This window comes from Aristolochia californica, unplaced genomic scaffold, assembly GCF_029961685.1.
Source record: "Aristolochia californica isolate CCGP_79_NKW_82.1479 unplaced genomic scaffold, dmAriCali1.0.hap1 SCAF_4, whole genome shotgun sequence".
Lineage (NCBI taxonomy): Eukaryota > Viridiplantae > Streptophyta > Magnoliopsida > Piperales > Aristolochiaceae > Aristolochia > Aristolochia californica.
In genome coordinates this window covers 43,813,086-43,840,597 of record NW_027182103.1, presented here as the reverse complement: position 1 = coordinate 43,840,597, position 27,512 = coordinate 43,813,086, and the positions used below count along the sequence as shown (strand labels likewise).

Genomic DNA, 27,512 nt, shown 5'->3' with positions numbered 1-27,512 from the left:
AGCAGAGCTTTGTGGAGGTGCAATGTCTTTTATCTTCCTCTCTAAGTGCTCCTCCTTCACAGCTGCCAGTGCTGGGTATTGCAGCTCTAAGCAGGCTTTGGAATGTGCTTTGAAGGGACTTTTTAAACACCTGTATCCTTTGATTCAAAAATGGAAACGCAGTAAACTGATCTAATTCCTTGCTCTTTTCTTCAACGAGGGAATTATTCCAGTTGTTGAACTCAATAATGTAAAGTCACCAACATCTAAACTGAGTTTCTATGTCAAACATGGGCAAAATTTCATTGCTCTTATTGTTCACCTTTTTTTTATGATTATACAGAAGAAATGAAACAGCAAAAAATGGACGAGGGAGCACAAATCATGCTCATTTAATTTCCTCTTCTCTGTTCCTGCTTGGGTGGTGTTCTCAAAATCGTTAATTGCTTCAGCTTCTAAATTCCCTGTACCGGACAATAAGGATGTTCATTGCGAATTATCCTTCACTATCAGGAGCAGTTCCAATCTTTTTTTGGTCATATGATAGCACTAGCAGTTTCAATCTTTGCAGCTAGTCCAGCATCTCTAGCTCTCCAAATCAAATAGCTCTCTGAAACAGATGGCAATTCTTCTCCTTGTCATCCCATGGATGTGACTAGACATTTATCTTCAGAAACCACAAATGACCTCTTTAGAGCATGGAGTCAGATATCAATGGTCTGATCTTCCAGTTCCAGCAGTAAAAGAAGAGAGAAGGCCTGCTGCCTGAACTGGTATGATGTCACCAAATGTTGACATGACTGACTTGTCCTTCAGTCGCCCAACTTGACTATCTGTGAGCATGGATCCCAACTTGAGTGTGCTCTCCCCAAATCTGTTGCCAACCTGTTGTTGAAACACCACATACTTTTAACCATCAGGTGATTTTCTAGAACTTTTAGAATTTGTTTAGTTTGACTATCATAAACAGAAAGCATGTTAAATTAGGTTTAACAAGACCCAGTTCGAGAATCTGGCAATGAACAAAGCAAAAGGCAAGGTTTACCTGAGTCATAAATGACTTCAAGAGTGGGGTTGCCACTCCAAAATTTGAAGTATCCTCAATGCCAAGCTGGGGAGAGAGTTCTCCATTCGAATATGCCCTCCAAGAGCTCTGAGATAGATCATCAGAGGATGATGATAGAGCTGAACCTGTTGGCGCTCTTGATGATAATACAGGGGCACTGGAACAGAAAAATATTAACTAAAATGAAACTGCAGGTATGGATGAAACCATAAATTTTAAAAGATGATTAGTTTATTTATACTGGATTGTTCAAAATTTTGAAAAAGAAAAAGACAAACACAAGACACAAGGAGAGACACGAACCTAATTGGTAGGTATTTGAATCGTTGAACTGTAGAACACCTCATAATATTGGATTCAGTATTCGAAGGCAATTTCTGGACAATGCCAATGTACATATGATTAAGTTGCACCAAGAATCCGAAAAGAACAGCATATCGCTGGTACAATTGCTTTTCATTGTCCCAGAGATGAGACTCATATCTGTTCACCGAAGAAAAACCTAATTAATAGAAACTTCTTTTTGTTATACTTACAAGGTTAATCTATGACCACCAAGAAAACACCAAGAAGATTATTTTCATCATATAAAATGTTGAAAGCCCTTTGGATTACAATTTCACTTGATAAGAACTACCTATAGTAGATCTAACTGTACTCAAATTGTAGTTTTACACTGACCAAAGAAAAAAAATTGTAGAGAGAACTTACGTCGCCCAGTCAATAGGATCCAGATTCTTTGAAAAAGTATTAATCAATGCAAGTGCATGATCTCTTCTGGCAGAGTTTGGCTGAAGTTGGTTCATCTTCCGTCTGTATGATGAACTTTTTGGAGTGTCTTCTTTAGCATTTAAATCTACATCACTTAAGGATGGATCTCTTCCCCCCGATAAAATGTCTGCAGTGAATTGTAAATCTAACATTATTTGAAGGATTCCTTTCTTTGATATTGGAGGTGTTCGACTACCCAATGCTGAAATGAATTCTTGATAAATATCAACCACCTACAGCATGACACAAAAAAATAAAATAATGAAAACAATTGATTAAACTATTCTGGTGTATATGGTCTAGCTATAAAAAGAATGTAAAAAAGAAGAAAGTTTTACATCGTAAATATTACGTGCCAGAATAGAGTAAAATCAAACAAAAGCAACGATATTCACCTTCTCCAAAAGTCTCAATGCAAAAATCTGCAGTATAAACTTATTGACTACATGACCACCAACTTTATGTATTTCTTGGCAAACGTTAAACAGGAAAGATGTGATGTAAAGCGAAGGCATTGAAGGAAGTGAAATTTTCATCTCCAATTCACCCTCACTAGACTGCTCTTGCTCGATCACAGTGTCTTCCCAACCCTGAAGCAAATTGAGAATGGAAAAATTAAATGTAGTAGTTAACTCACACAAGAACATAAGGGAACAACAATCAAAGAATTTAATGTATAAAATTCTCAACAGATGTCCAAAGATTTTATCTACATTGGGTCTTACGTATTTGTGTGCACACTTTACATGTATGACACAAACATTTAGCCAAGACATTTAAGTTGGTAGTGGGCACAATTTCATATAATGTATTAGTACATTGCACAACAGCCGACTACAGACACAAATTTCATGCTGCAACTCTCAAAGACAATTAAAATGAAGAAAATAAAATTCCAAAAATCAACAAATAACTGAAACTGAAGTCACAAAATTTCATTAAGTTTTCTGTGGCCATGACACCCACAGATTTTAGTTCCAGTATGTAACAAAATAAGCCAATTGGATCAGAATGAGAGTCTTGTTTTCTAATGCATTGCACTGAATAGAGCATGTATGTTTAATGGATACCTCACTGTTTGTCAGAAATCAAATTGGAAAAACAAAGGTGATTGAAAAGAGAGAGAGAGAGAGAGAGAGAGCAAGAGAGAAGAAGAAAAAAGACAGATTCCTTCAGTTGGATTTAGCAAGTTATAAAAAATATTTTAAGATCATAAAGTGTTTCTTTTTAAGTCAACGGTCCAAAGACCTATGAGAACTTACAATATCCACAAGGATTCATTCTTGTGATCGGTTTGTTTAGTGATTGTCACTGAATCAACACAGTATCCAGAAGATTCAGAAAGAAACAACGGTTTCAAGAGAAAATAGAACTTACCCTCAATGATGTTATTGCAGATAATGCTTCATCCTTCTGAAGATCCGTTCTTAGAATAACTGATAGCTCATCACTAAACCATGTTATCCACAAGTTATGGGCCCTTATACAAAGATCTCTCAAAGCCTTGCTAAGCTCCTCCAGTTTGGGGCTAGCACTATCCTCCACCCCAAACAATGCTGCAGCAGCTGATGAGGATTGCCTTCTTAGACAGTCAGAACTCTGCCTCCTTGAGCTGTTGTTCTGTACAGAAGAGTCAAATCCCATCATGATGGACAATCTTGAAACCAATACAGAATGCATTGAAAGTGAATTTCTTGTGCCTATTCCAAGCCATAATCTAGGAGAACCCAGAATAAGGGGAATATGACTGGAGTGATTCCTCAAAGCAAAAAAGAGACGCCCAATGAAAAGGGATCTCTCAACAATTAAGGACAGTGGCTGAGAGCCATTCTGCTCTCCACGACTCCCCAAGGTTGATGAAAGGTTCCCAAGTTCATCTTCAAGTTGCTTCACTAAAGTTGATATGCATTTGTAACACTTATCTTGCAGATATGGTGCAAGCTCCCTCAATCTCAATAAAGATTTAGGGGAGTCCAGGAAAAAAATAAGATCCTCCAATATACTCTGACACCTACTGTCCACCAAATCTTTTATCTGACTAACTTCTGGTCCTAAATATGCATTGAGACAGCTCCTGAAATCCGTCTCATCAACCATGGCTTTAAATCCAGAACCAAGACCTCCCTTTTACCATTTGGTTCTGAGAACCAGAAACCACTAGCTGTAAAAGCCTTCTTCAGGTAGGAAGAGAATTCCATTGGCTCTTCTGGACCTCCTACAATCCCTTGAACTGCATCTTTCAGATTAAATGTCCTACTCAAGTTGTCAAACTGAAGGTCAATAATTTCTTTCATTCTCCTCACAAATGCTTCTTCAAAAATTTCATCCCATAAATCTTTGTCGTCTCTTAAGACAAGCTCACAAATTCGGTTCCATGGAGATTCAATCTCAGAACCAAAAACACTTCTGAGCCACTCCAAGCTCCCCTCTAAGGCCTCTCTGCTATCCAAAGTCTCCCTAACAAGCTTCTCAGTCGATCCCAGCTGTTCCCCGCTTTGAATCACATCAATTAAAATTTACCATTGATTCTACTAACAATGTCACTACCACAATCATTCAACCAAGAAGAACAAGCCTGAGCAACAAATTCCATCACCATTACAGACTCTAACTTCTCCCTATGTGATTTCCACAACCTAACCTCCTCATCGGGATTGGGAATAGCACCAAATAACTGGGAGCCTGGGGGAGATCCCAAGACGGTTTTGTAGAACAGAGGCATATCATTCAAGACCTGGAGAAAAAGCTTCCCTACCTGACCAAGAGTCATCTGAATTATCCTCACAATGTTGCAAAAAAACTTCGGAACTGAATTGGCATCAAGAATTGCCGCCGTAGCAGAGAGCTTTTGAGTAATCCACGACCGGCGGCATTCCAAGAAAAGGGTTAGGCTCTGGGCGGGCTCGAGTTCATCGATGGTAGCAACAGCTGAGAGAGCATCAGCATAGGCCCCAACACCAATGCCAGGACCCTGATCTATCAAGCGTTCTCGCGCCCGCTGCGAGATCAGCGATTTGAAACTCTCGACGATCTGCCATTGGCGCTTCAACAGAGGGAAATTGAAGAGGAACTCCCGTTCCGCGGAAGAGTTGATGAGGTGGTGGGCGACCTTGGCGCAGAGGTACCTACCGGAAGCCTCCAGAAACATAGACTCGTCGAGACATCCCCAGATGTTTTCAGTGGTGTCAACCAGATATTTGACGCGGGATGCAATGGAGTAGAGGCGGGCACGGGCAGGATTGGGAGCGAGTTTGGGAATGTAATTGGGCGCGAGAGAGCGGATGGCAGCGTCTATTTGGGAAAAATTCTGGGAGATGGACTGCGAGGAGGATTTCATTGAGAGGATGGAATCGGCGGAGTCTATAAGGTCCCGGTACCTATTTTCCACAAGTTGTCTGAGCTCTTCCTGTTTCTGGGAGATATGGTGTTTAGTGTTGGCCTCCACATTGCGGATATCGGCGATGGGTTTGGTACGGAAGAGCGACTCGGCGTCGCGGAGACTGACTGAAGCATCTTCCGGTTGTCTCATTGCTTGTTTATTCCTCTTTTTCACCAATTTTGTCGAAACAAAGGCAGTAGTTTTTTGTCTGAACTGAAAATGATACGGTAAGTCATCTGACTCGGATACCGAGGAAGGAGACAAGCAACAAATATAAAGCCATCACATTCTTCCCTGTCACTCCGGCTGATCTTTCTTCATGGCGACCTTCCTCAGTAGATAGTTTCAGCCTTCAGGTACCCAATGCATTCGCCGGTTCGAATTCGCCATTTCTAATTTCTAGAAATTGATATAATACGAAATAAAAATTCGAGACTCGAGATCGATTACCTCTGCGAAAGCGCTAAATTCAGCAAACCCACGAAAACTGAGCGGTCTTACTTCTTCTCAAACCTCTAACCTCTAGCGGAAGAAGACGCCGGTGACTTCCCCCAAACTGGCCTGATCCGAATTCCTAAATAGATAAATAGAGAACAAATGCCCATTTGCCATCGGGCCAGGCCAGCTTGGGGGAATTCAGATACTGCCGACGCGCAAGGATCGGAATTCAGATAGTTGATCGTGAAATACGAAAGACGAGTTCATCGAGCACTCACTCCTCCCTCAGGTTACAACTCACAGGCGTTTGGCATCATCTGCAAGTCACCTTGAACGAATTTCAGTTACTCATGGGCTGGTCACATAAATGGTTTCATTATTTTTAATAATTTATATTAGCCTGAATTTAGTTATTGAGTATTAAACTTCTAAGCCCAATTAAGTTCTAATTGGATAAACGGGTTAATTGTCAAATTTTGAACCTAACCATGTAACCCATCGACTCATTCAACCATGACGATGATGATCTTCACTCTTCAGATGCAAGAAAACTCAACCCCTCGACCGCTGCATTGTACACCAGCGACATCCCAACCATATCTCTCTCCGTCCACCATCTGACCGATCATCTCTTACTCCCCCCCATTCGGGTTTTTTTCGACTGGGTAGTTTTTTTCCCGAATTCCCATGGCGGGGACGGAGGGGGTTCGTGGGTGGATCCCGGAAGAGATTTTTACAAGCCGTTATTGCCATTTGTTTTCTCTGTCGCGCGAATGTCGTCGTTGCACAGACGGATAAGCATCTTTCTGCATGCTCCTTACAGTGATTACTCCAATCACATTTGTCAACCTGTTTGGTACAATTTCATTTTGCGGGTAAGATTTAGCCGTGAAATGCGACCTTTTCCTTTTCATTATGCTTCGGTGCCCTCTCAGTTTGATTTTTTGGTGTTAAGAAATAACTATCAGATTAACAAGGAAATAAAAATAACAAGACACCAATTTTTAACGTGGTTCGCCCAAATCTGGCTACGTCCACAGGCTGCTGCAAATATTTTATTATAACGAAGAAACATTACAGAAGGTGTTTACAACAGTCTCAAATCACAACTCATACCTTCATCCAATAACAGAGAAGAACAATTTCACCTTACTATCACTGCTGCTGTCAGCGATGGTACTCAGTCCTGTGAGTTGATGTTCTTCCTCCTCCCTCTCCACTTGTCGTTCCTGTGGCTACTTGACGGGCAAGACTCGGAAAATGAATTGAAGAGAATGATCCAGACCTCCTTGCGCTGTCTTTCTTCTGCTGCTATCCGAATCCTATTCTGAAAACTCGAATGGATGCAGCCAACTGAAGAAGCAGCAGATCTCTGCAATTGTTGAGCTTTGAAAATGCAGATCCGTCTTGAAATCTTGCACTATTTCTAGGACTCATAAAATGCTGGAAAGAAAGCTTCCTGATTAGCTTGTCCTGTAGCCAGCACCAAACCCCTGGCGGCGATGCTCTCCCAGATTCAGAAGTCGATCTTACTGAAGCCGGACTCACATAGAAACAGAAACGACAACGTTGAAGCAGCCTCACGCAACGATCAGGAGAAGGGTTTTATTTTTCTCCTTCATTGTTACAGTAAGTCCAAAAGCTTCTATGTATCTCACAGCAGTGTCGAGTCCCGAGCCTTGTCTATTTCAGCAGCGACGAGTCCCGAAAGTTCTCTGTTACCATAGCAGCATTGAGTCCCCAAGCAAAAAATTAAAATCGAGAGAGACACATTATAATTTTTGCTTGAGTGCAGCACACGCCAAAGAAAGAATTGCCCTTTCTATCTCATCAACCCATATCTCTCTGACAACGGCCCATGTCTCCTTTGACAATCTCCCACTTGAAGACTGATATCAATCTGTCTTCACACATACCAATGCAGTATCTCTTTCTTGGTCTCGTTATTTTTTCTCAAGATCCACTTTACTGCTTTCTAGTGGGTCGCTCCTGGGTTTGACATAAACATGCTAACAACTCTCACTGCTTAGCCAATATCTAGTCTTATACAGATCATTGCATACATTGCAAGCTCCCACTTGCTAGCGTTTTCAGACTGACATGCCTCTTCATAGCATTCAGGTTCTCCTCCATCAATCAACAATAGATAATTCATGTATCTCCTGTTAGGCACATGAGATCGAGAAATTTTTTTCAACATAGGAGCTGGAGCTGGAGACTGTGATATGTCGGACTGTTGTGCACTTTTCTGTTCAATAGATTCTTCTGGTTGAGGGCTTGCTATAGAATCATTTAGGACCTCATCCACATCTGCATATACTGGCTCACTCTCTATTGAGTTACTGGCGTTTGCAGTATGTCTATCCTTGTACATCACTCATTCATTGAAAATCACATCTCTGTTGTAAATCACCTTTTTGTTTTCATCATCTCATATGCGGTATCTAAACTCATCCTCGCCATAACCCAGAAGGGTACAATTCTTGGATTTGGGATCAAGCTTATTCCTGCCTTGATCACTGATATGCACATACGTCATACAACCGAAAACTTTAAGGTATGATAGTTTTACTTCCTTGTTGCTCCATACCTCTTCTGGTATTCTATACTCTAGTGGAATTGATGGACGTCGGTTGATCAAATAAGCTGCTGTGTTGACTGTTTTTGCCCAGAATTGTTTTGGTTGGTCAAAGTTCTGTTCATACGCTCAGCTACACCATTGTGTTGAGGCCATACCTGGCACGGTTCTCTCCATTCGGATCCCATGATCATAACCAAACTTCTTGAACCTGGTGTCTTCATATTCACCACCATTATCAGTCCTAAGTTTTTTTTTCTTAACACCTAACGCATTTTCAACCATGATTTTCCATCTTCAGAAGGTATCAAACACTTCAGATTTGTGACTTAGAAAGTAAACTCATACCTTCCGAGAGTGATCATCGATGAATATCATGAAGTAGTGTTTTCCTCTAATGGATGAAACAGTTGTTGGCCCCCAAACATCAAAATAAACAAACTCTAGCCTTTCCTTTTTTGGGGTTCTGCCATGTGCCTGAAAGCTAGCTCTCTTTTACTTTCCAAGTATGCAATCATCGCACATGTCAATTTCTACTGATTGTAGACCTGATAGTTTCCCCATGGAATGCATAATCTTCATTCATTTCTCACTCTTGTGGCCAAGTCTTTGGTGCCACAAGTTGGAACTTTGGTTGATTACTGCAACGGCAGTTGTACAACATGTCTTTGTTGTCATGTAAAGAGCCACTCTTCTTTCCTCGTGCAACCACCAATGCACCCTTTGAAATCTTCCAATCATCACCATGGAAGGTCATGGTGTAGCCTTAACTGGCTAACTACCCTACTGAGATTAAGTTCTTTCTCAGGTAGGGAATATGCCTGATATTTTTCAGCTCCCATACAGACTCATTCAACTTAATCTTCACTACACATTTGCCAACAATATCACAAGGTTGCTCATCACCGAGATATACCTTACCAAGGTTTTTGGATACATATTTCTCGGAGAATTCTTTCTGCGAGGTAGCGTGGAACGATGCTCAAGAGTCTAATACCCAAGACTCCTCATTCTCCAAAGAACATATCAATGCATCACCATTCCCTGAAGTGGAAGCAACATTAGCTTTTTCTTTCACCTCATGATCCTTCAGTGCACTGTTGCACTGATTTTTGTAGTGCCCGGTCTTCCCGTAGTTCCAGCACTTGACAGTCTTTGAGTTCTAAGAATTGTTTGGATTTGTGGATTGAGACCTTCTATTCTGAGATCTCCCTCGATGGATTGACCTGTCAGGTCTATTTCCTCTAGCTCTTCTTGTTGCCTCTGTGGACAATGTTGAAGAAGTCAACCCTTCACTGATGTTTTTCTTCTGATTTCTTCATTGAGAACTAGATCACGAACATGATTGAATTTTAACTTATTACTTCCTGACGAGCTACTCACTGTTGTGACAGTGGCATTCCAGCTTTCTGGCAGGGAAGATAAAAGTATCAATACATGTACTTCTTCGTCGAATTCAATTTCAACTGAACTCAATTGGGTTATAATTGTATTGAGTTCATTGATATGTTGAGCTACTGATGTTCCTTCTGTCATCTGCAAATTAAACAATCGCCTCATCAGATGCACTTTGTTTGAGGTTGTCATGAGACCTATCGTGGTCTTCTACTTTGCTATGTTGAAAGCAACATTGCGGGATAACGATATTTGCATTCAGTTGTTGTTGATTTACCTTTCTAGGTCATACTTTTGAAGCTGTTAAGGATCAATTCAGATTTATCTCAAAACAAATAAAACGGGAACAGGTTCAGTCACACTCCCTGTTTGATTTAAAGCAAGAAAGAAGAGAAAGAAAACAGGCTGGTGACAGAGGAGAAGAGAATGAATATCAAAGAGAAATATGTGTTGTTTCGTACCTAAGAACACAGGGAGAGACCCTGTAGTTTTCCTATCATAATTGGCTTCTTTGTTTGCCCTTTAAGCTCTCTGCATTTTCTTCTCACATCTTGACATGTTCTTCTGTAAACCCTTTAATCTTTCAAATAAGCCTTTCGAAATTGAGGCTGCACTTAGTAATCTGTGATTTCTGACGTTCGAATCCTACTTGCTGCAGTACACTCAGAGTCCAGAAAATGTTCTCACTGTCATCTTATCTGCCGTCTACACTGTTGGCTGGGTGGGGATGGGTTTTTCAAAGGACGGAAGAATGGTAGGTTCCAGCGCCATGGTTGGCTGGATAGATAGAGACGGCAAAGCTCACATGAGACAGTACCTTCTGAATGGCACAATCCCATCTAAGGTTCTGGTCGACAAGGGCAAGCTTAATGTCACCACTGCTGCACCCACTGTGGTTCTTCATGGAGCTACAATTTACCTGGCTTTCCAGCTGAAATTCCCAGCTCCTCTTGATAAACAACCCCTTATATTCGCATTTGGAACGACCCCTCCAAAACATCATCGTCTAACACATCACGAAGATAAGGAAGCCGTTAATTTTGACTTCTCCGGAGGTCTGTACCTCAAACCTGCTCTTTTCTGTACTTAATCATCTATCAGCGAATAGATTATTCCCCCAGAGCTTGAATCCTAGGAGAAATATTGAAGAAGGACGCAACTAATGTGAAAATTGGTTTGTTTCAGGTAGGTCATCTGGTTCTCTGTACCCGCACCACTTAAAGAGGAGTCATGGCGTACTGGCCATATTTGGATGGGGCGTGATAATGCCCATAGGAGCCATTGTTGCTCGATATTACAAGGATTGGGACCCTTTATGGTACTATCTCCATACAGTGATTCAGTTCGTTGGATTCATACTGGGGCTCGCTGCTGTGGTCGCGGGAGTTGTCCTGTACGATCAACTACATGCCACTGTTTCAGCTCACAGGGCACTGGGAATCTTCGTCCTTTCTCTCAGCGTTCTTCAGGTCAGAGCATTGCCTTCTTGCTCGGTTGCTAATTCTTTTATTTCTCTTCATCTTCCTGGCATGGATTCTTCAGCTCTTTCTGTCTACTACCCAGTTCTCATATCTGTTATATATGCATCAGATAATCGCATTTTTCTTAAGACCAAACGAGGATTCAAAGGTACGCAGATACTGGAACTGGTATCACCAATGGGTGGGCAGACTGGCTCTATTCTTAACCGCAGTGAACATTGTGCTGGGCATCCGAGTGGGAGGTGCACGAGACAGTTGGAAGGTCAGTTACGCCTTCGACCTCGCCGTCATTATAATCACTGTCATTGTCATGGAATCTCTCTTTTGGGTGAAGGCGGCGAAGAAGAAAGCAATCGATGCATCAAACATGCAGATGAACACGTTGTGAAAGTGGGGTTTTCGCCTTTGAATGTAAAATATCGATTCGTTCTTCGCTAGGTTTACTTTTCGTAATGAAAAGGAGGTAGTATATGCTTATCTGAAGCAGAGATTCAGTGAGAACTAGGAATATCCTGTGAGATGCAGAATAAACACGGCGTAGATACACTTTTTTATCTTCCCGCAGTCAGTTCGTACTTATCCACGGGAAGAAGAAAGTAGAGTGAAAAGGGTAGTGTTATCCAAGGTTCAAAAATGCCATGAGATGTACTTTTTCCTAATTAGGTATTCTTTTAGCTCACGAGTGCAGATCGCTGTCATCTCTGAGTTTCAGGGATTCGGGGGGAACGAGAAAAAATTGGGGGTCAATCGATGTAAATTCCTTGAGTTAGGCCGTGAATGTGAGACATAATTCTATCAAATATTATATGAAACTAGCTTAATTCCTGTATACCCACATTCAAATTTATGTGTATTTTTGTCATTTGATCAAAATTATTTGTTTACTTTTTATTCAGGTAAAAAAATAATATTACATATAAAAATTAAAATTATTGCAATAATAATGGGTCCTACATTATCAAATGATCAAAATTATTGTGTATTTTTGTTCAGATAAAAAATAATAACATTTATAATAAATTTAAAATTATTGAATAATAATAGGTCCTATAGGAGCCTATGTCAAAGGCAGAGGAAGCACCCTATCACCTATAAAAACCGACATGGTCCGCACCCTATCACTGTAACACCTACAAGGTTATATGTGAACGAGGTAGAAATTTCTCCTAAGTAGTTCATCTCTCTAATTATTTTATTAAAATTATAAATTCATTAAAAATAATTTTATCCTATTATGCATCAAAATAATTATAATGCATATCATAAAACTACTTGGGATGAGTTCAGAGACTGAGTACGGTTTTTTGACCCATGACTCGACTAGGTCAACTTGGTTTTTCAAGAGATTGGGTCAGGTCCAGGGGTTGAAACTGGCTCTAGTCCGCTTTGAACATATGGTGTACCTGACCCTAATTCTGGGCCACTTAAAAGAGTGCCAGAAAAAAACAAACTGGTGGCACACCAACTTTATTTCCCTTTTCCGTCCAAGGGAGACCCACACCCCCCCATTGTCACAAAGTTTGATTTCTTATCCTTCGTTTACGTTGCGTCGTCAATTTTGATTCATTGGAGCAATTCTTTTTGCTTACCGGAGTTGCCGAACTGAGATTTCCGGGGATATCATTCCAGTCCTGAGCAAGAAACACAGACACGAGATGAGAACAGAATTCAGAAAAAAGAAAAAAAGATCCATTTTTTTTCCCGGTCTAATTTAAAAGATTTCACTCCAAGAAGGAAATCCGATGAAAAGAATGAGAATCGATTATCATCGTCAGTGATAAAGACTCCAATATTGTCCGGGTTTGCTATACAGCAGTGAGTCCAATAATCACAGCTCCTTTTGTGTTAAGGTCAATTTATGCTTCTCCAGAGTGTTCTTAAGAATTTCTCCAAAGGCAAAGCAGACGCTCCGTTACTGACATCAGGAAGAAGACCTGTGAACAACCCTCCCCAGAAAAAGAAGCACCCGGGTAGCGAAAGAAGAGAAAAAACAAGGACACGCATTGGCTGATGGAATCGGACAACGGGGAGAAGTGGACAATCAACAATGTCTGCTAGGGGTCGCCCCCCACCTCAGGTCGCGTTCTTCTGTTTCTTTTTCTCGGCTTAAAAATTTCGACACGTTAAGGGTAGTCGCCGTAGCGGGTCAGCCTCCTTTAAAAGTACCGGCTTCAGTTGGTGCATCACCACTGGTGTCGTCTTCGAATGCGCCAAACCAGATCTGCCCAGCTCCCGTGCTCAGGTAAGTCCAATCGTTTTCCTTTCCGGCTTTCTTATCTGGCCGGGTATCTGGGGCGCTGGCGGTTGCTTGGAGACGCAAGAGAGTCTGCAGTAGAGGAAGTGGTTCACTGCGTAAGCAAGGCACTACTCCTAAGCTGAAACTTAAAATTCATCGATTTCAAACTAGACTCGGAACCACGGTTTTCAGATCGGATTTAGAATGGGATTAGTTGAATCCAAAGATGTGATTCGACCTTTCTGTTCTGATCGAATTCCTTTTTAACTTACCGTGAATCTGGTCATCGGACTGACGAGTCTTGATCTGATTCAAATTTTTATGTCTGAGTCAGATATTGAGTCCGTATCAACAACCAAAAATCTGATTCAAGACAAATCTCCGAATAATTCAAACCTTCAACCTGACTCAATATTTCATTATAAATCAATGTAAAATGTTCTACTTGTGATGAACTAAGACCGCTGAAAATGCAATAAATGGGTTCCCTCTGTACTGGGGCAAGAGCTCCATCCCCATCGCCCGCCCCTCTGAACCAGCCAACGCTCACTCCAATCACCCAAAACTCATCTGGCGATAAAAGCCAAGTGCCTTAAATGGCGTCACCGGACAGCCTCGGTGGGATAAGCTGCACTCTCCCCTAAGTGTTCGACACCTGACCTCTGAGAAACCAACGTGTGTCTTCTGGCAATCAATTTCCTGAGCGCACGTCGAGCGGTGCTACTAGCCTAGCCACGCGCAGCTGCCATTTCAAGGGCCCCAGCGTCCATCCAACTTCTTTTGTCCATTTCAACGCTCTCGCTCTCTCCCACCTGCATGATTTGATGTCGGGTTGGAATTTAGAAGCAGAAACGGCGAGAATCCAAAAAGGAGGTGTTCAATCTTTGGACCATTGAGGGCATCGGATGCAGCTCTCTTGGCTTCTTCTACAGCGTAATATAATTCCCAGTGAGAAAACAACCCGACTAGATGACGAAACGGGAAGAGAACAAGCACTCCAGCTGTGGTCGTCTCCACATACTCTGTTTTTTTTACTTCCCCCAAAGCTTCAAATCATTGAGCGATGAAGCGCTAAAGGCGGCCGACGCCATTCCCACATTCCCGAAACGAGATGCAAAAGCTGCACCGGGCGAAAAGGTCGAAAAGCGCGATAAGGACATCTACATGCACCGTGCTTCCATGCATCATCTATCGTTCCCGTTTTTGTCATTCTCTGCTGCTCATCGCTGTCCACTGTTTTTAAATGAAAAGATATCAACAAAGAATCAAATTAGCTTGCGGGTATGAGCTTTTCCCATGGTGGGCGTATTGTTGGAAACGAGTCGGATGTTTGGTAAATGTTCCAGACGACATATAAAGGGCAGCGTTTAAGGTATAATACATTTAGGAAAGGTTAGGGATATTATTATAAAATTTGGAAATTAAAAATAATATTTGCCATATAACGTGGCAGCCGCTGATTGACAGCTCTGATACCATATAGAATTTAGTAATTGAAATTTTGGTACTTGTATATCGATCGTTATCTTTATTTCTATCAATTATGATAAGATATTACACGTGTTGAAAGACTTGATTGAGTCAAAACCTAATTGACTAGGCCAGGTTTATCGATTCAATCGGTGGACCGACTACCACAGCCTAATCTCCAGTTTGAGGAGTATATGATGCCACTATTTTGGGAAGACTAGAAATAGTTGTAGAAGCAACTTAGTATTACTTTTTATTTCAAATACTTATCAAGCATTAGTTGTGAATTATTCTTGAGGACATCTCGTTATCATCATTATTACCAAAGCCTTTCGAAGATATATTGCAGGTAAGCTGTATCATCGTTGATGGCTCTCCACCGTGTGTTGGCTCTATCGATTTACCTAAAATTTTCTATTGGCCCATTTAACTTATGCTTCTTTTATCAATATTACATGGTCTATGATATGATCATTTGTATTGAATTACTCTATTACTAAAGTTTAACTTTCCTTAACTTATTGAGATGGATTGATATGAATAATATTTTAATAATAATAATAATAATAATAATAAATAAATAAATAAATAAAGCACATCATTAATCGCGCTTTAAAATTGAAGATATATCAAATAATATATAAATTTCGATCACTTAACCTTTGTTACTAGTTCGTCTCGTGACAAAACAAGGAAGTTTTAGGAGGGGCAAAGCGTAGTGGGGTAGTAGGGTTGGGTAAGGGAAGAAGTGGGAGAGGGGGCAGTGGTCGAGTTTGTCTTAGTTAAATATAATTAATTAGATTTTATTTTTATATAATCGATAGCATTGGCGTGTCGGTTGTAATAATCCATCTCCTTTGTAATACTATATCTTTTTCTAACTTTATTTTATCTTAATTCATGGATATCAAGCATTATTAATTTAATTTAATTTCTATGGTTGATGAAATTGATTTTTTTTTTTTTGCCTATAGACAAAAAAGGGGAGATCGTTCTACTTTTATCGAATTAGCGTGCAACTTTTTTCCTTTTTCTCCTTTTTTATAAGACGAAAAGATAAGTCTATCGTATATTTTGGTAAAGTATAGTATTCTTTAGTCCCTTGAATGATATAATTAAAATAATATAATTGGTTCTAGTTTGATCCTTGTCCCACTTCGTAATTGTTTCATAATTAAAAATGGTCCTTTTTTTTTATCTTATGTCGTGGTATCGATGATCCATGCACCTTAATTAAATATTTTGCACTAATAGTATAATTTAATCCAAAAATTTGTGTGATACTTTGAAAGTGTAGTTGCAAACTTATATAATCTTATCAGTTATTTCAAGATCAAGATCAAGATCCGTTAATATTATCTTTTGATTCCGAATGTTTTTCCAAGGAGATTTATTTTTTCTCATGCTATTTTAGGAATTAACCCGACCATTAATAGAAAAGCTAATACTCAATACAAATGTGGGTTATCACTTTCTCATAACCTATCAAATAGGTGAAATTGTAACTATGTGTTATCTTTGTAATATGTAATAACATCCAAAATCTATCACAGATGGATCAAAGTAATTAATCGGTCCTTATTTCTCTTCTTGTAGGGTAATTGAGACCTTTTGGTATTAGGTCAATTTGCAACATCAATTCGATATATTCATATCAAATTATAAACCAAATTAAAGATCTTGTGTTTGTCATAAACTCTTTAATAATGCCATGACCTGATGAGTGAGGTGACACTCCACATATTAATCATAAGAAAAAAACAAGGCCAACAGGGGTGGGGGAGACCCTTGTAATTGTGAAGTGACATTTTGTTACACTCCCAACTGGGACCAATTAAGATTGTCTATGTCACATCCCCAGGTTTTCAAGTAAAATTTTAAACCTCTTAAACCCATGAAAGGGCCTCCCCCCTCTTCCTTCCAAAAACAAGAGAAATTCAAGGTCCAATTCTACTAGTATATTCTAAGATGCCCCCCCAACTTGGTCTCTTTCTTTTCAATATTTATAGAGTGGCTAGTTGAATTGAACCTCCTCAGACTCTCTCTCTCTCTCTCTCTTTCCTCTTTTTTTAATACTTTGTGCTGCACCATCATATTCTATGTTTGAAGAATAAGAGTAAATTGACTTTAGCATAATTAAGATATTAATGGAAACTAATGTTGTCTTCCAAGTGGATCTTCCTATTGATATTTTGAATCATTAATGAATCCAAGCTTAGTGTTTTCTTCTTCAAAAGACAAATCTCCCTTCCTTTTCCTATTTTGTTTGTTCCCCAATGATTTATGAAAGTTATCATTCCTCCCTCTCCATTAGGAATTGAGAAAGAAGGACCACCCAATGGCATCTCCATTAGATGAAATATTTTCTTCCCTAGATAGACATTGTCTTAAGTGGTACATTTCTATGATTGGATGAATAGAATCTATAGAATAAGACAACCCAATTTTGGTATGTTTATTAGTCACTTATATTCTTCGATCGATGTCGGGATTACGAGAAAAGTGTTTCTATTCTAAGAGAAGGCGATCGAATGAATTACGAAAAGTGAGAGTCTCTAAACCAAAGTGTTCTTCCTAGTTTGATCCGAGTTTTCTATTTTAGAAACTCTCACATGATTTTTACCCAACAGAAAAAACAACTGATAACAAAATTTGTTGCATGTTGACAAAGTTCAATTAAGATTGATAATGAAAGAGATGTAACTTGAATTATATTTTCTGTCATCTAACAGGAGAAGGGTGAAGGTAAAGAGATTAAACAAAAACCTGTCGACATCTTTGTTTAATTTAACCAAATACTAAATTGCAGAAGGGACTGAGAGATGGACATCGCCCTACTGAAAGAGAATTTGAATCACTTCAAATGAATTGGCAGACAGAATCCACTTTTTTTTTTTTTTTTTTTACTGCTACGTTTCTTTTTGAATATTTCTTCACCAACGCTTTCAACTTTCATCTCTCTCATCAAACTTTATCGATTGGTGGCTTACACCATGGATGACGCTGACCTTAGTCTTTCTCTTTTGTTTACTCGTTACGCAGCCAACCCACTAAGAGCTCGAGGAAGAAAAGAGAGAAAAGTTACTTCTTGTTCAGACTATCATCATCATCTTAGAGATAGGAAGTAAACTCCTGGAGAGAAGACTTCCTTCATCCATCGTTCTTAGTTCTTCATAAAGAGGAGGTATTCCCGGCCAGTTATTCTCCTCTTGGTCCAACTCCTGATCTTCTTCTAATTAACCAGGGTGTATGGGGTTCCACTCACCCACCATTACGACCCAGAAAAGCTTATGTTCTGTGTAGATAGATAGATATATATATATATATATATATGAAGAGAGAGAGAGAGAACATATGTGGGTTGCTTAATTATTTAATTGGTGAAGCAGTCGGGACCAGAATCAAATGCCTGGGGTCCTGAAAATGAGCTAAAGAATCGTTCAGGGGACATTTGTATCTCTCCTTTTGGAAAGGGCGTGGAAAACTGGAAAAAGACAGCTGCTTCTTCTCTACGTGATCCTTCTACTGCGTAAAAATGGTGAAAACTGAAAAAAAGGGAACTGGGGGGGATCTTCACTGTGTGTCTCACTGCTTCCTACTAGCTAGGTGCAAAGTACGAACGAGTGCGAGAAAGAAGACGGAGACTCAGATTCCAATCAGATTGTTTCTATTCCATACGTCAATCTCTAAAGAAGTTGCTGCAAGCTGTATGGGTTTTTGGCTTTTTACTCGACTGGAATCGAAAGACGGAACTGTTTATGAAGTCCACAGGTCTTTTCATTGCGGTCGACCTCCTTCCTCTTCTCATGGTTTCTCCTCTCCCCTACCTTTCGATTACCGGAAAAATTAACAGAAAAAAAAAAAAAAACGACCCTTTCTTGACCCTCCCTTTCATCTCAAACTTCTAAGAGTCATTTTCTAAAACCAGTCGAGCCAATTTACCAAAATGGGCACATGATCCCTTCTGATCACGGTACCCTATCACTCCACAGTCTGGGTCCCACTAGTTTTGCAATGTTCATGTATGTATGGGTCTGCGTCATTCCATGCGTGGAATAATGCTCCAAAATGGTTTCCATATAATGATTAAAATTATAATTTTCTACTATTGACTGAACGTCTTGTTGCTTGTCCTCATCTGGGCAGTGCTCTGCTTTTTTCTGTGCTAGAGAAGATATAAATTGGAAACACCAACCAACCAACAAGCAACAAGAACGAATGGGAATTGCGTCGTTTCTCTTGTTTCTTCTCCACTAATCGGCTGGGTGGGGGGGGGAGCCATTTTTTCTACCCATTAAAGGAAAAAGGAAGGGGGAAGGCAAGGTGAGAAATGTATGCAGAAACCGGGGTTCTCTTCCCTCACTTTCAGAGCTTCTCTCAGGACATTCAACATCTCGAGGAGTTCTGTCGTCTCCAGAAAACCAATGCTGGGGTATGTGCCGTTGATCCTCTATTTTTCGTAGCAAAAGAGTCGTTTCGGTTGTTTGATTAAGTTCTGCGAGTCTTCATTGATCCACTTCCACGCTAGCTGGTGCTGAGATTGAGATCTTGTGTTTGAGTTTACTGGGTTGTTAATGGTGAATTGAGTGCGGCCTTCTGTGGTTGGTGAAAATTGTTTTTTTTTTTTTTTTCATTTTTTACCATTCGCGGGTAGTTTCTTGGTCTCTGTTTTCCGTTATTGATTGGTCATTTAAAGACAAGCTTAACCGATTTCATGAGCAAACGCTTCAGAAAAATCAGGAGTTGGTTTTTGTACCTCGTTTCCTGCCATTCTGAATGGCACGAAAATGGAAAACTGACAATCAAAGCAGCTGGAAAAGGCAAAAAAATACAAAAAAGCAAAAGGACTTCAATATCTGTTCTGTTTCTTCTTCTTCTTTTTTCCTTTGCTATAGACCTTCTTTTGGTACCGAAATTAAATGTTTCCCTTTTCCCTCATCTATCTTTTTTATCCAATTTTTTTTTTTTATTGCGCCCGTCTTTCCTTTTCGATCATACGAAACTAGAAAAGATCGCCGGGATCTCCGTCCTTGTGAACTAAGCACAAAAAATCCATATATTACGAGGACATTATGGTGATTCTGGCGTATTGGGCAATTCGGTAATTTGGTTAGCGCTGGCCGAAATGACAAGCTATGTCGCGGCGAAATGAACTGCTATAGTGGCTATTAGGAAGTGTATTCTTCTGCTTTGATGAATAATGCATCTATCAGCAGACACTTTGTGGGAGGTATTCTGGACTTCTTTGCAGTAAATGTACAAATTATTTTCCATATCAGCGAAGTTCTTTCTGTTTTCTTAATTTACCCTGTTCTTGGGGTTTCTTGTTTCTAAGAGAATCATGTTGAATTTGTATTATTGGTCGTTTGATTATACTTTACTATTCATGTCCTTGCTTTAGTTTCCGTTGATCTTCAAAACTTGCTGTTTTGTTTTGAAAGCTTAGCTCCATACCAAGTCGGACTCCTGAGACTTTTCCTTTTGGTGCTGTACGATGCTTTTTCAGTGGCTTCGATAGTTCAGATTTTAGCTCTTTTTCTAATAGTGAGATGCTTAACTCTGTTGTGGAAATTGTAGGATCGATGCTTTTGTTTCTGTAAGCTTGAAAGGGTATCTTTTTTCAAGTCTCCACAGCTTCTCCACCCAATGACCACTTGTTTCAAAGTTTGGCACGCCCCTAGTGTTTGATCTATTTTCATATTTTGACAAATAAGAGCTACATGACATTTGGTTTAATGTAGTTGGATCTTTTCATTTCATAGGGCAACCTATTTCATACATCCACTGTGTCAGAATATGACCTGGGAGGTGAAGGTGATCTGTTCAAAGCTCCAGAAGCCATCAATGTCCTCATGGAAGAAACAGTACTTAATCTAGATCCTTTGTCGGCTGCCATTTCGATGATTTCTGGTGGAGAAGATGTCATGTCTGCAGAGACAGTCAAGGTTGCTGGCATGGATTCAATTCAGAGTGACCCACTGTTGAGTGAGGATTTCTATGAATGCAGAAAGGAACTATTGGCAAAATCTGCGATTGAGGAGTCCTTTCACGAACTACAAGAGGTCAAGTTTCCTTCTATAAACATGGAGGATGATTTGAGTATAGAGAAAGGTAGTCCGGTCTTGGATGCGCCAATGCAGAAGAGTGTTAGCTCAGGATGTTTGACATCAGTAGAGTGGATTAATGGAGGACTAACGAGACCCAGCTTCCTGGATTTTCAAGCGATGGATCTGAGAGCTGCATTTGGAATGAGGCGAGCATTCAGTGAAGGAGACATTCAGGTCAGGATACACTCTTCTTTGTTAGTCATTATGAGAAGTAGCTTATACTGGCCAAAAGAAAAATTCACTGAAAAAGTCAGGAATTTCCCTCACTCTGAGGATTTCATGTTGAAGTTAAAAGGTAGACTAAATAAGCAAAAAAAAAAAAGAGCAAGTGGAAAAACATTTTTGTCTGACATCTTAGGAGATTTAGTTTTACTGGTAATTTCTGCGTTAGCCAGAGCATGATTGGTCAAACGATGCTAGATATTTGTGCACAATTTCTACAAGATATTGGAAATCATTTTGATTAACTTTTCCTGACAGACTCTTAGTAATGTTAAAACACCAGTCGTCCAGTCTACCTTTGAGCGGGTGCTAACAATTGGGAATTACACAATTGAAGAGCGCAAGCAAAAGCTTTCCAGATACAGAAAGAAAAAATCCAAAAGGAATTTTGGCAGAAAAATCAAGGTATAATGCTTCAATATATGGATCTGTAGGAGTGTTCTATTTACCTCTTGACTCATTTAGATTTTGGTTTTTCATTATTTCCATTGTCCATCTTATATCGTGTCTCATTTTGGTAGCATTCATCAAAATGATAATTGTGTTACAATGTAAGCTAGGCATACACAGAAGTGCAAGAGCATGGAAATGAAGCGAACCTGCCATAATGACTTTTTATTTAATGGGAAATTTTGTTCTTCTGGTGTTTCTTAAGAACAAATAAAGATATGGTTCACGTGTGCTCTTCTTCAGAGACTGAAATATATATCCTAGATGTTTTCCCAACTCTTCTAGCTCAAATCTTCTGTAGAGCTTTGGCAAATGATAGGTTGATACTCAGTAGTCTACTTTCTTCCCATTTATGGCTTAATCAAGATAAGGATTCTTCTTATTAAGTGATGCACAAAATGATCCTCTTTGCATATCACAACGGTGTTGATTTATTCATGGTTAGTTCAGTCGATCATCCTTGTGACAGACTGTCCCCGGAACACAAGCATTCCCTGATGTCCGAGTCCATAGGGTTCATAAGCTTGTCAAAGTTATAATTACTAAGATCTTCATTGCAAGAAGAACTCAGTAGTGTGAAAGCTTTGAAATGGGTATTCGTTCAATTCTAAATAATGGAACAAATAGTATGTAAAGAGCTTTTCTTTTTATATCAAAAGTGACCAATTCGCTTAGTGGCAAAAGTAAGCAAAAGTATGTGAAGTAATGTCCACTCATACGAATTCACCTCTTTTCATGGCTTCAAATATTTCTTGATCCGTTCTCTCATGTTATGTTCACTGTGTTTCTGTTTTCTGCAGTACGCCTGCCGGAAAGCACTGGCAGACAGTCAACCAAGAGTCCGCGGGAGGTTTGCAAAGACGACCGAAGAGGCCGAAGTTTCAAATCCATCAAAGTAGTTCATATGAAGACATCTGGAAAAGAGACCAAGGAACTGGTAGATTGGAGTTTGGAGGTTGGAGGTTGTAGAAAAAATGACTACTAGGGACTTCAGGAGAAGCACTGAGTGATATCTGGCTTCCCCTTGCCCTGTATCTTGTGTAACTGTAATAAATTTCTTTATAGTGAATGAAGAAAGCTGAACCTGTAAATAAGTTTTGAATAAAGTAAATGCATTATCTGTCCACAAAGTGCATGAGGTGATCGGTCTCTTCTTTGTGTTCATTCATTGCTTGAGCTGCATGTCCTCAAAAGTGAGTTATTAATGTATTTTTTTGTGATGAACCTCTTTGGCCCTGATGCTACTGGATACAAAGGCTGCTTCCCTGGAAGTCATCAACCACTTCCAAAGCAAGCAATATATGAATTTTGGAATGTATCAGATCAGTTCTTATAACATTGTAAAGAGAGTTGACAAGAGGCCTCTGCAGTCCAAATAAATGACAAAAACGTCGACTATATTACCCACACTTGATAGAAAATTAATAAATCATCAGCCAGACAGACCAGGTATTCAAGTTCTCATCATTTATCTTAACGAATTTTCGTATTAATTTCTTGAAACATTTTCTGGTATATGATCTCTCATTTATCATCCCTTGTCAATGTCATCGGTTCTTGTAAAAATTTTGGTTACCAATCCCTGGCATCGACGACCCTGATTTCAATTCGTCGTGCAAAAGAGACCCATCGTCTTACATCAAAAGAGAAATCAGGTGGATAATATACGTAAAACACACATTCACTACAAAGTATTAAGGCACTTCTCCCCTTTCAAGTTTCAAAATGAAACAACAATTGACACGTAACATGAAACTACGAAAAAATATTTCACAGGGATATCACAGCGACCACGGCCATATTGACTTAGCCTACTTGAAATCCGATTGCTCCATTTACTCATTTGGCGAACTTGTTTCCAAAAGCAACATTAGCAGGTCTACTCCCCGCGCCTCTGCGCTGGTATCCTCTTCCCATGACAGGTCGAACGTTTCTTTGGTTGTTTCCTTGCTGCCTCGATAAGGCCTTCATCCTCTGCTCCTTCATGTCTGCAAAGAGAGAATCCAGGGTCTGTGGCCTCTGCTTGGGGACAGCCTTCGCCTGTACAACACAAGATAAGACTCAGAAATATCTACACCCGTCTCGTCTCTAAGGAAAACTAAACACGCTCCAGACCACCGTGATAGAGAGAAGGCAGTACCCTCTTTGTCATAAGTTCCTCTCACATGGTTTTTAACAAATAGTAAAAATACAAAACATACAAAACAAGTGAAGCAGTAGCATACCCGGCTACCCGAGAATGCACCTTCAACTACAGCCTCCCTATTCACTGGTATAGATGCAACCCTGCACGGGATAAAACCACCGTCAGTATTCACCAACAGATCAGCATCAACAGCAGTGCTTCGAACCACAAACTACAACTGATAGAGAATTTCTTGTCGTTATCCATAATAATAATAATTAATTAGCTCACATATATCAAAGGCAAACTTACCATCCAGTGGAAATATTAAAAATATAAAATAACACTCTAAACAAACCAATACAAGAGAAGTCACGAGAAGGGAGAACACCATCAGAGCTCTCTCATCTTCTACTCCAATCAGCGAGTATCAATTGAGCTATACAAGCCCAACCTGATGAACAACTTTCTTCGTGACTCCTAAATTTCCTAACAAACCCATTCCTCCACTCCCAACAAAGCAACAGAATACTCTCAAGCTCAACTTGATTCCCACAATGGTAGACTCCTAGAATTTCTAAGAAGCCTCTCATCCCATGGGACAAATATAGCTTCAAGGCAACAACAAAAGCATTCACAGAACCACTAGCCTTCTGGCAGCAAATAGTTTTACCAACACTGTAAACCCTGCCATGCCAATTGGATACCAACAGGCACTTCAAATAGAATGAAGACCCTTCCTCACATCTTTCCCTGAATTTTAGTTCTCTATTAAGATAACATCAGCTTTCCTCTGCCATAATTGTTGTAATAGGTGGAAATGACCTGGTGAACAAAATATCAGCCTCAAAAAGTCCATTAGCCTAATGAAACCAGCCTTGCACCAACACAACTCAACACATTTATAAGCCACATCTTCCATTATCTCCTCCATCTTGTCCACAAACAGTCAACAAAAAAGATACATATATTCATCTCCAAGATGAGAACAATATTCAGTTCTTCAACATTGTGTGAAAAGCAAATGGTAATGACAAGCCCAGTTTCACACTTGTGTAAGCTGCAAAATCCCACTATTTAAGGCATGACAAAGGCATGAAAAATTAATAACCTTCACAAATACAGAGAACCTCCACCAAATGAGAGGAGTGAAAGAAGCATGAACTTCGAGTCTCAAGATACGATCATGAACAGACTGATTTGGAACTATTCCAAACGAAATTATAGCCAAAGTATGATCATAAACAGACTGATTTGGAACTATTTAGAAGGAAATTATAGCCCCAACCATAAATGGCCTTTTAGGGTTTGGTTGCCAACCCATGCCCAAAAACCTCATGGCAGGGTCTGTTAGCTGCTGAAATGACCAAAAAATCAGAAAGAAGCTGGAATATAACAGCGATCATGACCAGAACAGAGTGTTAACTATTGTTGGTTGTCTGGCAGCCAATGCCACCAGAGCAACGTTACCACAACCAATGTACAGCCGGTATATGAGTATCAGGTCTGCCCCTCTTTGAAAACATCGCACAGATGTTAGCATGACTAAGAAGAAGATGCCAACAGCCTTCACCAAAGTAGTAGCAGATAGAAAGAGTACGGCACAGGAGTCAGAAATCATCAAACATCCTAATCTCATTAGAGATCCAATTTCCTCACAAACTTGTGTAGCTAGTATAATAATATGGTTAGCCTCTGTGGAAACCAAATCAAAGCCAAAACTTGTTCTTTGAAACAAACTCAACATTCAACAACCACGAGCACAGAATGAGCATTCCAAGTTGGTTAACCCTGTTGCTGGCCCAACATGCATGTTGGAGCGATCATGATTATTGGATTGTCTCAAACCCAAAAGTGTTCCAGATGCACTCTCAACCTAAAAGCAACCTTCGCCACTGTTCAAGCTAAGCCAACATGTGCAGAAAATATATCCTCTAATAGATAAACGAAGCCAATGGCTTAAGGAATATTCCATCTTGCTAATTTTAAGCCAAGATCAACCATATGTATAACCCAAGATATAGGCCCAGGGCTTCATGAATGGCTCCGAGCATAGTAACTGAAAGTACAGCATATGATATTCCATCATTGAAAAGAATGGACCGTCTTTTACCTGTGCAACGAAACAGAATGGTACGTTCAAAAATGAAGAAGGAAACTACGACCACAGAAACTAGGGCAGTTGTAGCTAGGCATACCTTGGCTTGTTCCAAGTGCCAACCCTAGGACGGGTAAACGCTCTGTTGCGGATGGGAGCAACAGCAGCCTTCTTTGCAACTTCTATTGTTAAAGGGAACTGGTTTCCTTGGAAATTTGACCTTCTTTGGGCGAGAAATCCCTGAAGAGTAAGAGAGACAGAAAAACCTCATTTTTGGTCCAACCATCTAAAATAAAAGGGCTGCATAACACAACTGTATAAAAAGAGAGAAAGATAAAAGGAAGAATAGATAGGAACGGCTCAAGATACCTGTCTTAGAGATGATCGTGAATCCATAAATCGATGTGCCTTCGCAGCGTTCCCTTGAAAAGAACCACCATTAAAGAAACCACGGTTTTTGTTCTGGGCAAATTATCACATATTAGCAACAAAAATACCGAATAGAGTAAACCAAGAATCTTTTCAAATTTCACGTAGGGAGAACTTACGGGAACCCGCACATTCTTCAACTTAGAGGAAGGTTTCTTCGACATCTTGATAATGTCATCTACAAAGTTGAAACAAATTAAAGATATTGGAATATCACCCAGTTCCACTCAGCTGTACCCAGCTTTGGACATAAAATCTGAAAATTTTTGACAGGAGAAAACCCTAGAATCATACCTAAAGTCATGTCCATCTTCTTCTCTGTAAGAGCAATAGCCTCGCTCGTCATTGGCGTTGGCTTACTCGCCATCTGTATTAGATAATAAAAACAATTATAGGAGATGAAAATATAAAAAAACAAGATTAAGATCGACGGCGTGGACCATGACGGGGTTGAAAAGAAAATCTCCCTTGACAATGGAATACATCAATTACCAAAAAACACAAGCTGGGTTTTCGAACAAAGAAAAAGAAATAAGAAAACCAAATAGTACACCAAATCCAACGAACCACGCAATAGACGCATACAATAACAGAAAAAAAAAAAAAAAAAACTCACAAGGCGAATCGGAAACTAAAAACAAATTAGTTAAAATTCAATCGCATACTCACAAGAAAAAATCAAACAAGAACTAGAATAACTCACCAGTTCTTGATAACACGAAAATCCCAGCCCAAAGCGTGGGCTCAAACCGATATCTGTACGCGCAAGGCGTGTAGCAAAAGCCGCAACGAAAAAGCGGTATAGATATTTAGGGCAGAGGAGCAGAACGGAGGCTCGGAGTTCTCGCGTTGAGCCTATTGAGAGAGAAACCAAGAAAACAAATATCTGATGAGAAGGGCAGTGGATATAATATAGCCCCGGGAGGTCGGCGGACTCCACCAGATCGCAACGCGGAATTGGCGGAAATGTTTGGATTTCGCTAAAAGTAAAAGTGAGATAAAACTTCACTTTCACGACTTGAAGTGCCAAAAAGAAAACGTTAATTCCCTTTTAAAAGTCCCCCCCTTTTATCTTCATTTTCTTACCGAACTAATTATCTTTACAATGACACTTCTATTATTTTTTATTAGTTTATAATAGATGTATATTTTATTATAGACAAATATTATTTGGTAGATAACATTGTAAAGATTCTAGTGGAGAACATAACAATGCAAATGAAGATGAAGATAGTGATATTAGCGATGATTTTGAGGATGATGTGGACACTCAAAGAAGTAATAAGAG

General features: G+C 39.7%; 4 protein-coding genes across 4 annotated transcripts; 2 read left to right on the top strand and 2 right to left on the bottom strand.

Annotated features, from left to right (window-relative positions):
* Positions 1–255: 255 nt before the first annotated feature.
* Positions 256–5,922, bottom strand: LOC137961942 (conserved oligomeric Golgi complex subunit 1-like). The gene is given in 8 exon segments (XM_068808597.1): positions 256–864; positions 1,025–1,202; positions 1,349–1,528; positions 1,757–2,049; positions 2,212–2,406; positions 3,194–3,927; positions 3,930–4,328; positions 4,331–5,922. Coding segments are annotated over 8 exon segments (3,168 nt in total). The 5' UTR covers positions 5,346–5,922; the 3' UTR covers positions 256–690.
* A 484-nt stretch (positions 5,923–6,406) lies between these two features.
* LOC137963409 (cytochrome b561 and DOMON domain-containing protein At3g61750-like) lies at positions 6,407–11,475 on the top strand. The gene is made up of 4 exons (XM_068810532.1): positions 6,407–6,508; positions 10,265–10,661; positions 10,792–11,075; positions 11,197–11,475. Exons 1-4 carry the CDS (start codon positions 6,407–6,409, stop codon positions 11,473–11,475), a joined length of 1,062 nt encoding a protein of 353 aa, XP_068666633.1.
* Positions 11,476–19,070: 7,595 nt separating this feature from the next.
* LOC137963957 (uncharacterized) lies at positions 19,071–22,655 on the top strand. The gene is made up of 4 exons (XM_068811188.1): positions 19,071–19,225; positions 20,556–21,074; positions 21,381–21,527; positions 22,373–22,655. The coding sequence occupies exons 1-4, from the start codon at positions 19,124–19,126 to the stop codon at positions 22,469–22,471; spliced, it is 867 nt and encodes a 288-aa protein (XP_068667289.1). The 5' UTR covers positions 19,071–19,123; the 3' UTR covers positions 22,472–22,655.
* Positions 22,656–23,213: 558 nt separating this feature from the next.
* Positions 23,214–27,115, bottom strand: LOC137963648 (uncharacterized). Its single transcript, XM_068810803.1, has 7 exons — positions 26,928–27,115; positions 26,519–26,591; positions 26,344–26,402; positions 26,165–26,257; positions 25,896–26,035; positions 23,798–23,858; positions 23,214–23,612 (listed from the first exon to the last, which is right to left on the bottom strand). Exons 2-7 carry the CDS (start codon positions 26,589–26,591, stop codon positions 23,412–23,414), a joined length of 627 nt encoding a protein of 208 aa, XP_068666904.1. The 5' UTR covers positions 26,928–27,115; the 3' UTR covers positions 23,214–23,411.
* Between the last annotated feature and the right edge of the window lie 397 nt (positions 27,116–27,512).